The sequence below is a fragment of the Bos indicus genome, chromosome 1 (genome assembly GCF_029378745.1).
Source record: "Bos indicus isolate NIAB-ARS_2022 breed Sahiwal x Tharparkar chromosome 1, NIAB-ARS_B.indTharparkar_mat_pri_1.0, whole genome shotgun sequence".
NCBI lineage: Eukaryota > Metazoa > Chordata > Mammalia > Artiodactyla > Bovidae > Bos > Bos indicus.
Genome location: NC_091760.1, coordinates 59,412,599 through 59,428,901, shown reverse-complemented (window position 1 = coordinate 59,428,901; position 16,303 = coordinate 59,412,599). Strand labels below are relative to the sequence as shown.

Sequence of the window (16,303 nt, the reverse complement as noted above, 5' to 3'; positions counted from 1 at the left end):
ATCAGTGTGTGCCGTGGGACATAAGGAACACATGTTAAACATTTATATGATCACAGGACTCACTGAGACAGTTCCTTTACAAATTACATCCTCATAGCATAGTCAATGAGTAAGAAACTTTTGAAGACGTTCAGTTGTTTTAATCACCTTGTATTGCTTTAAGACTGTTCTTAAGTTGTTTATTGCACACATGGCACATGTAACCCAAACTAAAGTGAACTCTTTGGGAACAGAAGCTTTTAGTTTTGTTTCCCCCTTAATGTCCACAGTCCTGGGAACAGAGTTAGCCTTTAATCAACTTGTTTAAAGAATAAGTTGCTAAAGAGATACTTGAGACCTATCCAGTCTCTTATGTATTTTAATTGAAAAAAAAAATGGTAAGAATATAATGTTTTAAAACAAGGAATTACAGAGATTATTTCTAATCCTTACTATCATCTAGCATTTTCCCCCCCAAATCTTCATTTTAAGTGATAGCCCAAACATTTTCTTTGTTAGAGCCAAGCACACATTTCTCTTTACTCCCTGACTTGTCAGTACCAGACTCTGCCCTTCTTTAGTACCAAATTCAGTCTTCCTTCTCCTGTCTCCAAGCTCTCTTTCTTCTAAGAATCTGCACAGATTCCAACTCAGGTGAGATGATGTGTCATGGAAAGTTATTTCTTTCACCCACAGCCTGAACTACATCTACAACCCTGTTTTTGTTCTTTATATTTAGTTTGTGGATATTAATTTTAAAAAATGAGAGTTGATCTATTTATTTGTACATTATTGACAAATATATGTGTCTGTGTATGTTTACACATACAAACAAATAGAGTATATGTGAAATTCATCTCTCTTCCTTAGAATTTAAGGACCTTAAAAGGAAGGACTAGGTACCAAGCATATCGTGACCCTTAAGTAAAGGATATGTAACAACAGCATTGACTTGGGCATGATGGAGGCTCTGAAAGAGAACACATCTCTCCAGAGTAACCTCATGAAGGTCAAGGATACGTTCTTGACTCTCTCTCCCGTTAGACCATTTTTATTCTGATTTCATATTTTGTCCCATATGTTCTATTTTGACCTCTTTTTCAAGTTACCTTGATGTTTCAACTTTATTCCTCTGCTTCAAATTCAGACTTAGCATATGAAATCCTTAAAAATTTAAAAGATCAAGCCCATGACAAGTTTTGAGCATGTAGGTAAAACCAAAATGTCAAGAGTTTGCCCACCTCTGCCAACCCCTTCCCCATTCCTGTGAATTTGGCCGTGTTTTTACTAGATTTCACTGTTAACATTCTGAATTACTACAGTTCAGTGACCCTTTATCCCAGTTTTATTAGTTTGCCTGATATGTAATGGGAAGTTTCCTTCAGGGGTAGGAATCTGAAGTACAGCTACCTGCCTCTGGTTCACATTCATATGCAAGTAGCAGTGGCATGGAAACTATTAATAATAAGCTATTGTATATTTTTTAAATATCCAGGTGTCAGGATCCCATGACTAATGCTCTAAACAAAAGTCATCTAAAGCTTAAACACCCTTTTGTTCAAATATAAACATTATGAGCACCTGTTAAAACTTGGTAAAATGCTGCAATTAATTTCATGTTTAATGAGTGAAATTATTTGGGGTTGATGTTTAAACTTCAAAGTATCTTTTAAAATGGAAAAAAGAAAGTATCTTGGTAGTTGATAGAAAATCAGAATCTTGAATAGGAGAGAAATCTTCTAACCCTGAAGAAAGTTGTCATCTTGGATTTTTTTTTTTTTTTTCTTTTAAAGAGAGTGGAGAAAGCTTCAGAATTTGCAGTTTCTCAAGTATTTTCTGCTGGAAATTCAAATTTATCCAGAAGGCTTTGGGGCCAACTTGTAGATTTGGAAACACTTGAGCAAATAGAAGATCATGAAGAAGTCTACGCAGAAGGTAAGAGAAAATACATTGGGAGTACAACTTACTAAAGCATAACTCATAATGAATTTCAGAGTACAGAACAAAAGTGTTTCTTTCTCTTGTTCTTAGTTTTTGTTTTCTTCTGCTTTCCTAGAGCTAATTTACTCTGGAATTACTTCCAGTATTTCAAGTAAGGTTATATTTAAGGCCTGTTCTGTCTCTTGAAATAGAACCACGTCCAGAGGCAGTTTTGACATAACACAGTTATCTAGTAAGTGTAAGATACTGATCTTGTGGCACCAAGGGCAGCTTGTTTATAAATCAGCTTTGTTCCTTAGGAAAGGAGAAAGCATTTACTCTTCTGGAATCAGTATGGTAGTTACTGATGCCCTAGGGAACTCCACTGTTGGGATGAAGAGATCAAGAGGGACCAGCAAAGAAGACTGGAAAGGAGAGGCCCTTGAGGTAGGAGGAAAGTCAGAGTGCCGTATCCTGGAAGCCAGTTTTCATTTTGAATTATGTATGTCTCCAGTTTTTCAGATTATTTCTTCATTTATTCAACATATACATTAAATTGTTACTCTGTGCCAGGTATTGTTTTAGGCTTTGGAAGAGCAAGTTATGAACAAGGGATGACGTTCTTGCTTTCATGGAGTATGCATTCTAGAGTGGGAATAAAGAAAATGAAAAACAAAAGGTCAGACAGTGATAAGTCATCCGAGTTTGGACCTAAATAACAAGAAAGAGCCATGCAAGCTGTGATGGTGGAAGAGCATCCCAGGCATTGGGAAAGGTCACATTAAGAGTTAAAGTACAGGCTTGGGTGTGCTTGAGGGACTGAAGGAAGACCAGTGTTGCTGGAGCTTCCCAATGGAGAAAGCTTGCAGAAGGGTCTTCTAGGCCTGGGCAAAGAATTTAGAGTTTCTTCTGAGTATGAGCAGATATCATTGAAGAGTTTTTTTATTATTGTTTTAACATCTTTGAAGGGATTTAAGCAGAGGTACAGTAGTACCTTTTCCTAATATATGAAGACTGAATTACGGGGCGGGAAAAAGGAGACTAGTGAGAGACTGTTACAGTGGTCTGCGTGTGCTCTGACGGCACTTGGTCTTGGGTAGTTGGTGGTACTGGAGATGGCGAAAGGAGATTTATTCAGAAATTGGCAAAGCTATGTCTTACTCTACCCATTCTCCCACTCCACCAATAGAAATACACAGTATACTTTAGTCACTCAAGATTTCCAAGAAGTCCTGCATTTAAAAAAAAAATGTTTACTTACCCCATTTCCCAAGCTTCTTAGACCTGGATTTTTTTATCTTGAAATACATATTAATATCCTGAGAAACTTTAGAGACTATTAGTGGATGAATAAAACATTGTTTTCAAAGATCAACTGTCTGTTAATATTCAGTAAGAACTAGTAATCTGGGGAACACACTTTGAGAAACTCTACTTTAGGGTGGGCTTCACGCCTCTGATCCAACGTGAAATGTCCTACAGTTGAACCCTCCAAGGGTCTCCTCTTTCATTGTCTTTTTGGAGTAATTCATTCTAAATCTCTCCTCACTAATAAATGGTATTTAGTAGATGCAAATTATTTTACACATAAATTATATATAAATATTCTGAACTATTATAAATGGGGTTACTCAAATATCTGTTCCATTTCTCTACTTTCCTCTGAAAGCCAGTAGTGTCTGTTGCTAGTATACTTTATACACTTAGTTTCTACCACTTTGATTCATTTTTTTCTACTTTACATTTCATGCCTTCCTATCTATGTTAAATGTCTTTTAGCATCATTTAATATTTGGAAGCACTCCATTCCCTTAGAGGTGTGCAATAATAATAATAACCATGATGAAGAATGCTAAAATAGACGTTTTTCTTCTTTGAAAATCCCCATACCGTGTCTGTAAGAGCTGTATAGTAATGATGATAATGAAGTTAATGCTAAATTTTCTCTTATGCCTCTACATTTAAGAAGATTTTCTGGATGTCACTAAGAAAGAAATGCAAATGGAAGTTGGCTTCCAGAATATCTCACCCCAGTTTTTCTCCTCCCTCAATGTGGGTCTCTCCTTCCTAGTTGGCTTGCCTAGTTCTGCCTTAGCTCTTCAACCCCTAGAAGCCAGAGTTCCTTGGGGCTTAGTCCTTGCAACAGTTCTCTATCCACCTTCCTCCTTTGGCGATCTCATCCTCTTCTGTCTCTACATAGTATCTGTATGCTGAGAACACCTACGTTTATTTCTTCAGCATGGTTCTGTCCCTTGAAACCCAGATAATATAACCAACACCTCCTTGAATCCTTATTTGAATATCTCATAAGCATCTCAAACCTAACTCATCTAAAGCTGAATTCCTCATCTTCCATCCAGATCTACTGCTCCCTTTTTGTTCCCTGCCTCGGTAAATGACATCTCCATCCTGTAGTTGCTTAGGTCAAAAAATGTATAGGTTTCTTTCTCTCACATCCCATATCCAGTCCATCAGCAAATCATGTCAGCTTCACCTCAAAACATTATTTTCTAGAATCTGAGCATGATTAATACTACCACTTCAGGTCTAGGCACCATCACCTCTCTCCTGGATATTTGTATCCCAACTGGTGTCTCCTGCTTCTGCGCTTGTCCCCCTACAGTTTGTTGTAACCTAGTAGTCAGAGTGATGCTCTTAAAATATGTTACCTCTTTGCTTAAAACCCTTCTGTGGCTTCCCATTACATACAGAGTAAAAGCCCAAGTACATCGGATGATGTCAAGACATAGAAAAAAAGGGTTTTCAACCTCAGCACTGTGGATATTTTGGGCCAGATAATTTTTGTGTCGGGGGCTATACTGTGCACTGTAGGGTATTCACTGGCATTCCTGGCCTCTCCCAGTTGTCATTTCAGTTCAGTCACTCAGTCGTGTCCGACTCTTTGCGACCCCATGGACTGCAGCACACCAGGCCTCCCTGTCCATCACCAACTCCCATTGTTTACTCAAACTCATGCTCATTGAGTCGGTGATTCCATCTAACCATCTCAACATCTATCGTCCCCTTCTGCTCCCACCTTCAGTCTTTCTCAGCATCAGGGTCTTTTCAAATGAGTCAGTTCTTCACATCAGGTGGCCCAAGTATTGGAGTTTCAGCTTCAGCATCAGCCCTTCCAATGAATATTCAGGACTGATTTCCTTTAGGATGGACTGGTTGGATCTTCTTGCATTCCAAGGGACTCTCAGGAGTCTTCTCCAACACCACAGTTCAAAAGCATCAATTCTTCAGCACTCAGCTTTCTTTATAGTCCAACTTTCACATCCATACATGACCACTGGAAAAACCATAGCCTTGACTAGACAGACCTTTGTTGGCAAAGTATTGTCTCTGCTTTTTAATATGCTGTCTAGGTTGGTCATAGCTTTTCTTCCAAGGAGTAGGCGTCTTTTAATTTCATGACTGCTGTCACCATCTGCAGTGATTTTGGAGCCCAAGAAAATAAAGTCTGGCACTGTTTCCACTGTTTCCCATCTATTTGCCATGAAGTGATGGGACCAGATGCCACGATCTTAGTCTTCTGACTTTTGAGTTTTAAGCCAACTTTTTCACTCTCTTCCTTCACTTTCATCAAGAGGCTCTTTAGTTCTTCTTTGCTTTCTGCCACAAAGGTGGTATCATCTGCATATCTGAGGTTATTGATATTTCTCCCGGCCATCTTGATTCCAGCTTGTGCTTCATCCAGCCCAGCGTTTCTCATGATGTACTCTGCATATAAGTTGTTGGAGGCAAAAATGGCTCCAGTCACTGCCAGATATCCACGGGGAGGCAAGTTCATCTCTGATCTAGAACCACTGCTCCAACCCTGATCCCTGCAATACTTCTTCCACCTCATCTCCAACAACCCTCACTTCACTAATTCCTCCAGCCATTCCACCTTCTGTTTCTCCAGTACACTAAACACTCTCCAGCCTTAGGGACTTTGCACTTGTTTTTTTCTCTGCATGGAATCATGTTCCCTTGCCGGGGTCCAGCCCCGGCTGATCCAGGGTATTCGAAGGAGAGACGGCCTAGGTGACTATTTATATGCTAATTAGAGATATAAAGAGTAATAGAATGAGGATAGCTCAGTAGGAAAATTCAGTGGAGAAAAGAGGCTGAGTAGCTTGGTTTACGCGGAAAATCAATATAACCCGTGACACCAGGTTAGCTCTGACCACGGAGGCCGCAGGCGCCCTCTCGAATAGCGGAAGATGCCCCACCTTAGACACCTTCTCGAGTGGGTCTTAGAAGCCCAGGCAAATAAATGGTCGCAGAGGATATCCACGCTCCAGATGGAGACTCAGGCAGAAGTTAAAGGGAAGAATGACATGGGGAGACCAAGCGTTGGTGAGCAAGGCCCGTAGCTTTATTTTCAACAGGGGTTTTTATACCCTAAGTTACACATAGAGGATAATAGGGGATGCAAAGTCAGCAGTTTTTGATCCTTATCAAAAACCAGGGTTTCTTTCCTGCAAATTTATCGTATACAAATGGTTTAGGTGATTTACATCATCTTCTGGCCAGAAGGCCTATTAACATTTTATGACTCTTGACAAGGACTTATCAACAAAGACTTATTTTCTCTAAGAGTAATTATTTTAAGGTTTGGTGCCATCTTCCGAAGATAAAATTGCATTTCTATAGGGTGGACATGTAATGGGTTTACAACAAAGGAAAGAATTTATTACCTTAAGGGTCTAAAGTTACTAACACCAAGGCCACTACTTATTTTTTCTACATACCAACTATTAATTAATACATATTCAAGGATACAATTCAGGGGATGTGAAAACTTGGCAGCAAGCATTGGCTCATCAATGAAATCTTTTACTAGTTTTATTCTGACAGTTTCTAACTCTCTGAGAGGCTCTAAGCTATTTGAATATCTTAAGCTTCCCGTGCCTCTCGAGGCTGGGAGACTGTAAACAATCGTATGTATAGCTGTAGGAGTCAGGGTAAACTTGTCAGGCGAGTCAGAGAGCCATCTGAGGGGTTTGGATTTAAACACTCCTAATTGCCCAGGAACTTTATTAATTAGAGCTGTAAGTTAACTCTTTGACAGAGAGAGTGAGATGGTGGTAGGGGACAGCCCCCAGTAAAGTCAGAGGTGAGAGCACAAAGCAATAAAGTAGGCAGACTCTGGTTTTTTGGGGGCAGATGCTCGAGAATATCCGGGGGGACTCCTGAGGCTCGATCCCGCCTTTGCGTATGTCGAGCCTCTTTCCTCATGACCTTTGTCACGAGTGGAGTGCCTCACCGGCTCCCGGCATTCCCTTATATAGCCATCTGGCTCACTCCTTCACCTCCTTCCCTTCTTTGCTCAGATGTCTTCCCAGTGAGGTCTCCTTTGACCACCCAATTAATTGAAAACTATCAACACCTGCCTTCCATTTCTTGTACACCATTTCTCCTTCTCCTGCTCTGTCTTTCTGACTTACTGGTTCTTTGTCTCTCTTCCCCAGTTAGAATGTAAGCTTCAAGGTGATGGGTTTCATTTTCCCTGTTTTGTTCACGGCTATACTCCCAGTATCTAGAGCAGTATTTGACACATGATAGTGCCTCAAGAAACATTTATTGAATGAATTAAGATAGCAAATGAAGAAAGTCTCTGAAGTAACTGAAATATTAAAAAGATGTCTTTGTCTTATTGATAGCTCAGGAATTGGTCAATGACTGGTTAGACACCAAACTTAAGCCAGAACTAGCAAGTGATGGGGACAATGATGCTGAAGACACTGTGTCCAGTATCCGTCCTGTGCCAGAAGCCAGTGGACATTTGAAATATGACAGGTTTGATGGTAAGAACTTACTTGATTGTTCTAAGCCTTAACATCAATGATGGTTCCAAGAAATCTTTTTAATTGTTCTGAATAATAAATAATATGTTATTTGACTTTTCTGTCTTTTGCTTAGTTTTGTAATTGGCTTTAAGTTTTCTTGATTCACTTTAAATTACTTATCTATAGGTCAGTAAATTCGTGGTGATTTTTAAAAATTAAAATATTATATTATTTGTAATTCTTCTTATGATTGGGCTTCCCTTGTAGCTCAGTTGGTAAAGAATCTGCCTGCAACGCAGGAGACCTGGGTTCAATTTCTGGGTTGAGAAGATCCCCTGGAGAAGGAAATGGCAGCCCACTCCAGTATTCTTGCCTGGAGAATCTCATGGACAGAGGAGCCTGGCGGGCTACAGTCCATGGCATTGCAAGATTCAGACACTACTTAGTGACTAAACCACCGTGATTATAACAGCAATTAATGCTGATTAAGAATGTCTCTTTCCATTGGATGACCGTTGACTCTGATGGCTGTTTCAATGTTTTACCATATTTAAACACTGACATACCATTTTGTATTTACAAAATGTTTCAAATATCTTTATAAGGGAGGTTATTACTTGTATACAGAGCCAGTGTCAGACAAGGTACATAGCTAACTTGTGAGGATTCGTAAGTTGTACTCCGAGTCTAATATTTTTTCTCTAAGCATAAGGGTAGGCATAGTGATGGTGGTGGCAGCTCCCCTTGCATGACTCAGGCACCCCTGGTGAACTCATCTTGCAGCATTTCCCTTGTTTAGGACTCTACAGTCACAGAGGCATGAGCTCTTAAAGTTAAGGGACTCCTCAAGATCACTTAATCTGATTTACTCTCTTCACCCCCTCAGACAGAGGTTCTTCCAAAGTGTCCCTTATATGGGATAATATAATCTCTGCCTAAACACTTCCAGGATAGAGGGCCTGCACTCTGGGAAGAGCCCATTCAGCTGTTGTGAGGCTCTAATCTTCATAAATTCTTTCTTTTTTAGGAAAAATTAGGATTTTGTCCTCATCTTTTACCCTTTAGTGCAGCAGAAAATATTGATACCATTTTCTCTCTCTCTCAAGAATAGTCTTCTCTTTTTTTGTGGGAGTTGTAATCATATCTGAACCTCCATATAGGTCAGTGTTCCTAGGTTAAATAGCACCAGTACTTTCAGAAGTTCTTTATATCACATTGTTTCAGATATACTGATTGCCACCTTTAGATATTTTTCTAGTTTAGTGATGTTGTTATTAGAGTGAAGCATTTCAGTACTTAGTATTTATTCTGAAGTGTATCTGAAACATAATGAAACTGCTACTTTCTTTCATATGGTGCTAATAGATCTAATTATATCTCTACTCAGATGTGTTATTACCTTCTAGTATTGTACTAGGCCTCACTCATTTTATGCTTATAGTGTTACTTTTTTGGGGGATCAAAGCATTGAACAAAAATATTACCTAGCCATTAAAAAAGAATGTTTATCAAAATTATTAACTAACATATGATTATCTCAATAGGTAAAGAAAAAATACTTGACAAAATCAATTCCTGATTAAAACTCAGCAATCTAGTAATAAAAGGTAAATTATTCAACCTGACAAAAGGCATTTATACACATGACACATACAGAAAACAAATACCAAAATGATGAACATAAATCCTACCTTATCAGAAATTGCATTATATATAAATGGATTAAACATTCCAATCAAAAGATGTAGACTGACAGAATGAACTTATAATTATGACCTTACTATATGCTGTTTCAAGAGACACAATCTAGGGTCAAAGACACAAACAGGTTGAAAGTAAAAGGATGGAAAAAGATGTACTGTGCAAACAATAACCACAAAGGAGTGACAGCAGCTTACTAATCTCAGAAAAAATAAGCTCAAGATAAAAAATTGTTACTCAGGACAAGGAAGGGCATTCTATGGTAATAAAAGGGTCAATCCATCAAGAAAACATAACAAGGATGAACATATATATACCTAAAAAAAGAGCCCCAAAGTAAGTGAAGCACAAACTGACAAAATTAAAGGGAGAAATAGATCATTCAGAAATAACACTTGGCGACTTTAGTACCCCATTTTTAATAATGCATAGAATTAAACAGACCATCAGCAAGAAAAATATTCAGTATCACTAGGCATTAGGAAAAAGCAAATTAAAATTACAATCAGTAACCACTATGAAACTATTAAAATGGCTTAATTAAAAAACTGATCATACCAAGTCTTGGTAGGGATGTGGAGAAACTGGAGCACTCCTGCACTGCTGGTGAGAGTGAGAAATTGTATAACCACTTTGGAAAACAGTTTGACAATTTCTTAAAAAGTTAAGCATGTACTTATCATATGATCCAACCATTCAACTCCTAGGCATTTTCCCAAGAGAAAAGAAACCATATATTCGTACAAAGACTTGTACACAAATGTTAATAACAACTTTATTTGTAGTAGCCCAAATCTGAAAACAATCCAAATGTCTATTCCAAATGAGAAAAATGAATTAATTGTGGTATGTCCATACAGTGGAATACTACTCAGCAGTAAAAAGGGATACACTGTTGATACAACAACATGAATGAACCTCAGAATAATTATACTGAGTTTAAAAAAGCATGGCCAAAAAGAATACATAGTATATAATTTAATTGATACCAAATTCTGGATAACATAAACTAATCTTTTGGCAGAAAGCAGGGCTGGGATTATCTTTGGGATATGGTGAAGAGCATGGGAAGAACTTAGAGGAAGAGATTGCACATCAGCATGAGGACCCTTTTGCAGCTGACAGACAAATTCATTATCTTGATTGTAATGATATTTACTGTATCTATATATGTCAAAACTTACTGTAGACTTTAAATATTTATAAGTTTATTGTATGTTAGTTATACCACAGTAAAGCCTTTTTTACAAAGAGCGCTGGAGTCGTCAAGGACGTTTAAATCCTTGTAATACAAATGTAAAAGTAGTATCTTTTAAATTTGGCAGCAAGGAAGTTAGTGACTTGGGTGAAGGCAGTTCCTCATGAGCGGAGGTTTTTTCCTCTTAGTTGAAGGTAGTTGCTGAGAGTTGTACTCATCCAATTGGCATTATCGGTTACTATTTATTGAACTCACAGCTTTGTATTTTTATTGTACCAGGATTATTTATATAAATATGGAAATTATACTAAAATTAAATTTTAAAAAATGCTTTTGATTTTCCCTTTTTTGTTGTTGTTCTGTTTCCCCCAGATTTATGTGGTTATTTGGAGGAAGAAGATGAAAGTACCACTGTTCAAAAATTCATAGACCATCTGCTCCATAAAGACGTGGTGGATTCTGGGATATTGGAAGATCTTGGAATGAATGAAAACCAAGACAAGAAGTGGCAGAAGGATCCTCGTCTTACCATGGAGATGAGACATAAGCAGGTGGGAGGGAAAAGCAAAATTAAAATGGATAACAGGAAGCAATCTTGGTGTAACACATTTAATAAGCTTAAATAAAGACTTAGGCTTTATTGTGAAAAAGGGTGCCATCTGTGGTTTGGTTAGAAAGAATAAAAATAAAATATAAGAACTTCAGAAGAAAAATAATGCTCATAAACTGAGGATAGGAAACAATTTAAGAAAACCAAAAAGAGGAATAATTGATTTTGACCAAGAGAGTGGTGAGCTAAGCTTTATTAGTTTGGATGTGGTACTTCCCATTATAAATATGTAGATTGGGTTTTGCTTGAATTTGGTTTTTGAATTGCAGTGTCAAGATATTAATATCACGAATATTCTGGTGAATGTTATAATAATTCTTTTCTAGACAGTGGAAAAATTTACTCATTTTGTGATTATAATTTGAAAGGGAGGACAGAGCTGAATTAAATCTAGTTCATCTGTTTTGAATTAGAAAGGCATATGGGAACTTTCTTTTCTCCAAAGGGAATAGTAGGTTATAGGAAAAAGATTCATCTCAACAACACTTTGTAGAGGAGCTTCAGGAAGTCAGAATGACCAAGTCTTTCCCATATGTCCAGAACCAAGACCAGACTAGAATTAATGTCTGTATGTGTGTGTGCTGTCTTTTTGTAATACTGAATTTCTGATTACTTTAAACCATAAGTTATGCTGAAGCAGCACTAAGGATGTTAGAAAAACTGGGGTAGAAATATGAGCCTGGTTGGGATTTATGAAGAAAGATGGGGAAATGGCTCATTAAGAGCCATTAGCTAGAAGTCTTATCACAGCTGGAGAATAAGATAAGGGTAAAGTTAAGTGAAACAGGAAGGAAAGGACCACTCTCTAATTCATAGCTAGTTAAGCCTCTAAAGAATTAATGAATTTGAAATAAAAATGATTATGCTTATTCAGAAATGTCTGTGAGGTTCATGATTTTGATTTCCAAATATGATCCAGAATCACTGATAAATTTAAATAAAGGTAGAATTGAATAAAAGGTCATGATGTTTCTGAAGTCAGTAAATATAATGACTGTTCTAGCCTTTACAAAGTAACCTATCAAAAATACCCTTATCCTTTCTTAAATTATAATTAGCGTACAGACAGAGCCTAAATAAATAACAGTAATGTACACCTTGGAAGATCTTATGGATAGGAAATCATTACTAAACAAGAATCCAGAACTTAGCATACAACCCATTCGATTTCAACTTTTTCATGGTGCAGATAATTCCCAAATTGTCTGGGGTTGTCTTTCCTGACTTCATTTAAAACTTTGTATTGGCCATTACCCAGTAAACAAATGAACTTCCCCTCTTTTTCTGATAAACAGTGGGGTTCTGGGCCGGCATGTTTCAATGTAGTTGTATTCTGAACTTCAAAATGTGTTCTTAGGTTTTGCATATCCCTTTCTACTTGAAAGGCTGCATCTCAACCTTGATGTATTCTCTTGAAGGTAAAAGAAAATCGCTTAAGACGTGAGAAAGAACTGGAGCGCCAGAGAATTGAAAAGACCCTGAAAAAATCGGCGTTCTTAGAGGCTCAGTATCTGGTGCAAGAAGAGAAGAAAAGGAAGGCTCTAGAGGCCAAGAAAGAGGAGGAGGAGATTCAAAGGGAGATGGTAAAGCTGCGGAGGGAGATAATTGAGAGGCGACGCACAGTGGAAGAAGCATGGAAAATGTAAGCCAGCTGTGATAAGCAGCGTGAAGTTTTTTTGTTTAAGCAGTCATTTTGGAAGTACTCTATAAAGTTTTTTAAAATGTACCAACAATGCAATAACAAGACACAAAAGAGAAATCGCCCACTCTTCCATCATCTTAACAAGTTAGCTATTTTCATTTTTCCGTGTTTCCTCCTGGTCTTGGTTCCTTTAGGTACTTAATTGCAACCATAAAATACATTTAATTTGTCTTTCTGCTTGTTGTAATTACCACATTGCCTGGAGTCCAAAGGTCTGTATTTTACTCCATTGAGTTCCTATACCATAGTTTATGTAATGACCTCCACTCCTCATACTGGTAAGCATTTCAGCTAATTTCAGATTTTTCACCAGTACGTAGTTCAGTGAGCATCCTTAAGCATAGAGTGTTTTCATTCTTTTGAATTATGTTCCTAGGTGTGTAATTACTGAGTTAAATGGTATAGACTTTTATGACTCTTGAAACATTGCCTAATTCATTTCCCAATGGGTTGTACTTATTTACATGATTGCTGGCAGTGGGCTGCACTCAGCATTGGGGGAGGTCATCACTTTCAATATTTTTACACTTCTAATGGGTATCTTGTTGGTTAGTTTGCATCTGTTTGTGTACCTGAATGTTTTTAAGGTTGAAAATATTTCCTTATGCACATTTTCTAAATTTGCCTCATTCTGTTGTGAATTGCCTCAGTGTCCCATCTTCAGATAATCATACACAGAGTCACCATGGCCTTACTGCCACTGATAAAGAAAAAAAATATCTGACAAAAGAGGGAAATCAAAATAGTCCTCACAGGATGTAGTACTGTTGTGGGTCTTTAGGCAGAGAATGAGCTTCATAAGTGAAATTACTAATGTATTTATTCTGAGAAACAGCACTGATGCATAAACTACAGAAGCCTAAGGACAACGTGCCCGAAGTGCCTGAATACTCAAAGCCAGGAACACCTGTTAGATAATCTTTTCCACCCCCATCCGCCTATGCAGCTTTTCCCCCTGTGTTCCTGATTGCTCTCATCCCACCCAATTTAAATCAGCTCAGCAGTGGACGTGCGTTTCATTCTTTCAAGTGCCAGGCTCAGGCCTCCTCCAGATGCCCTTCCTTTTAGAAAGCAATCACCAGTGTTTTAGTGAGTTCTTGCTAAGGTCAGCCTTGCTCTTCAGATTGCTCTCAAGCCCTGACAAATCTGGGCTGACCTAAAATAAATTGTGAAAACAACATTTGATGGTAGCCAGAAGCTCTGCTCACAGTGGGCACTCCACAGACGTTCACTCACCAGACATTTCTCTTAAAAGTTAAAAGCTTATCCACAGATACAGTGAGACAGGGAACATGCAGTCCTTCTAGGTGAACAAACTGATTTAAATGTTCCAGAAAGCAATTTGGTGATAAACTATAAGAGCCATGAAAAATGTTATTATCACTTGACCTGGAAATTCCAGTCCTAGGAAAACTACCCTAAATAAATAATCAGAAATCCAAATATTTATACACAAAGATAGTGAAAATAACATTATAGATAGTGATAAATATTGGAGAAATTAATAAATACTAGTTGTACAATGAAACAGCACTGACGTGTTATCAGTGTTTTTTTCTGGGTAGAAATATGTAAGGCGAACGTGCTGACCACTACACTCTGGAAATGTTGCCTGGGTAGAAATATGGATATCCTTTATACCTCTCCAGGTTTTCACAGCGAGCAGATACTGCTTTCATAACAGATACATATTTTGATGTTATTTTTAAAAATTAGAGCCATGATATTAATATTAGAACTGTATTTCTTTTAATGCCCACTGTGACCTGCCGGTAACTATCTAATATAACACTGTTATGGCGTTAGTAAGTTCGGAAAGTCAGTGAAATGTTATTGTTGGTAGGGCTTTTTAATTTATTTGTAAAGTGGCCTACATCTGCTCCATTGAATAGTTTCAAAAGTGTCTTCTCTAAGAGGTTTATTAATTACAAGGGGAAAAATAGCAACTGTACACTGGAAAAGCTACCTTAACCAAGTGATGGTTCATATCCCTAGTAATAAGATGTAACTTTGTGTGCTCCCATAGGATATATGATAATTAATGAATAAATATCTTTAGATTATTCTGGCATCCCTCTCTCAATTTGAGTTTCCACAATTGTAAAGTGAAATTCAGAGAGATTAGGCGACTCTCCAGAGTTTTCACAGCTGGTTGTGGCAGAGCCCATGAATCCTGATTCCTGGCAGATGCTATCTCTACTACATCACTGATAAAATGTATACCTTATACATGTACACATACCTGTACAGTTTAATACACTCCAATAAGAAGGCAGTGGTTAAGAGCTGGCTTGGATTGGTGAGGGTAAAGGGATGACCTGAATGAGAAAGAAAAGATAGGTGGGTGAGCAAGAGAAAACCAGAAATTTGAGCAAAAAAGTTACTAAGAGATTCTTGTTAACTTCCCTGAAGTCCTTTTCCTCTTTGTTATTATGTTCTATTTTTTCTCTTTTCAATTATTTTTAAATTAATATAATTCCATTCTCTCCTTATTCAGTAACACCTGATTCTTTTATTATTTTTCTTCCTAGAAATCTTGTAAAAGCCTTATGATAAAAATCTCACTCCTTTCTTACCTGAGGGTCCTGTTTTATCTCCTCTTGTGAGAAGAGAGAGAACTCATGTCTGTATCAGAGCATATCTAATGGTTGTTATCTCTCAAATTTTGATCAGTATTATTCAATGTTAAACTCAATGAATACACTTTACTAAAATTTCTATAAGGTTTTCTACTTTGCAGAATACATTATAACAATGTTATTTCATTTAACTGTATTTTATAAAAGAATAAACTAACTCAGAAAACTCACTCTGTAATTTTAGGCCCAGATCTAAAATTCTCTACCTTCTGATGGAAAATTCAGTGTTCATTCCACTGCGATAGATTCTAATCAAGTCTATTGTTCATACATATAGTTTTTAATTGTTATTAATAGAGAGAAGAAGAAGCAAGAAAATGCTCCAAAAATTCCAGAGAAAGGCACGTTTCAAAGTGTTCATATTCTTCTGGATGAAGAAAAAATGGCAAAAGAAAGAAAGAAGAAGCTGAAAGAGTTATTAATACAAACTTTCAAGGAAAATCACCAGGTAGGAATTGTAACATCACTTTATTCAGCATTCTGCAGCATAAATGACAAAGGGCTCCATCAGAGATGTGACAGTGTAACACTGAGCCCAGCTGAGTCTTGTTACAAATACCAGAACTGCCCACACCATTTGCTCTGTGCTACCCAACTGACTTAGTACATAAGGGAGCATTTTGATCTCTTATTCAGGGGCTATTCTTACATACTCTTTGTGATCCTGAGAAATTGGGGTATGAATTTGGGATGTCTATTCTAAATTACCCTTTTTGGAGTAGTGTGTAAGTACTAATGTAGATCTCTGGCAGTTTGCAAGCATAGCTTCCACTT

The 16,303-nt window shown here is 37.5% G+C and overlaps 1 protein-coding gene across 5 annotated transcripts in view; it reads left to right on the top strand.

Moving 5' to 3' along the window:
* Nucleotides 1–16,303, top strand: part of CCDC191 (coiled-coil domain containing 191) — a 99,279-nt gene that overhangs the window by 6,434 nt on the left and 76,542 nt on the right. For all 5 annotated transcript variants that reach the window (XR_011566353.1, XM_070788288.1, XM_070788289.1 and 2 more), the window contains exons 3-7: nt 1,773–1,914; nt 7,554–7,697; nt 10,951–11,129; nt 12,607–12,830; nt 15,827–15,977. Coding sequence is in view for 4 of the 5 variants with exons in the window: in XM_070788288.1 (XP_070644389.1) it covers nt 1,773–1,914; nt 7,554–7,697; nt 10,951–11,129; nt 12,607–12,830; nt 15,827–15,977 (840 nt within the window). In the remaining variant the exon portion in view is untranslated. The remainder of the gene's footprint in view (nt 1–1,772; nt 1,915–7,553; nt 7,698–10,950; nt 11,130–12,606; nt 12,831–15,826; nt 15,978–16,303) is intronic.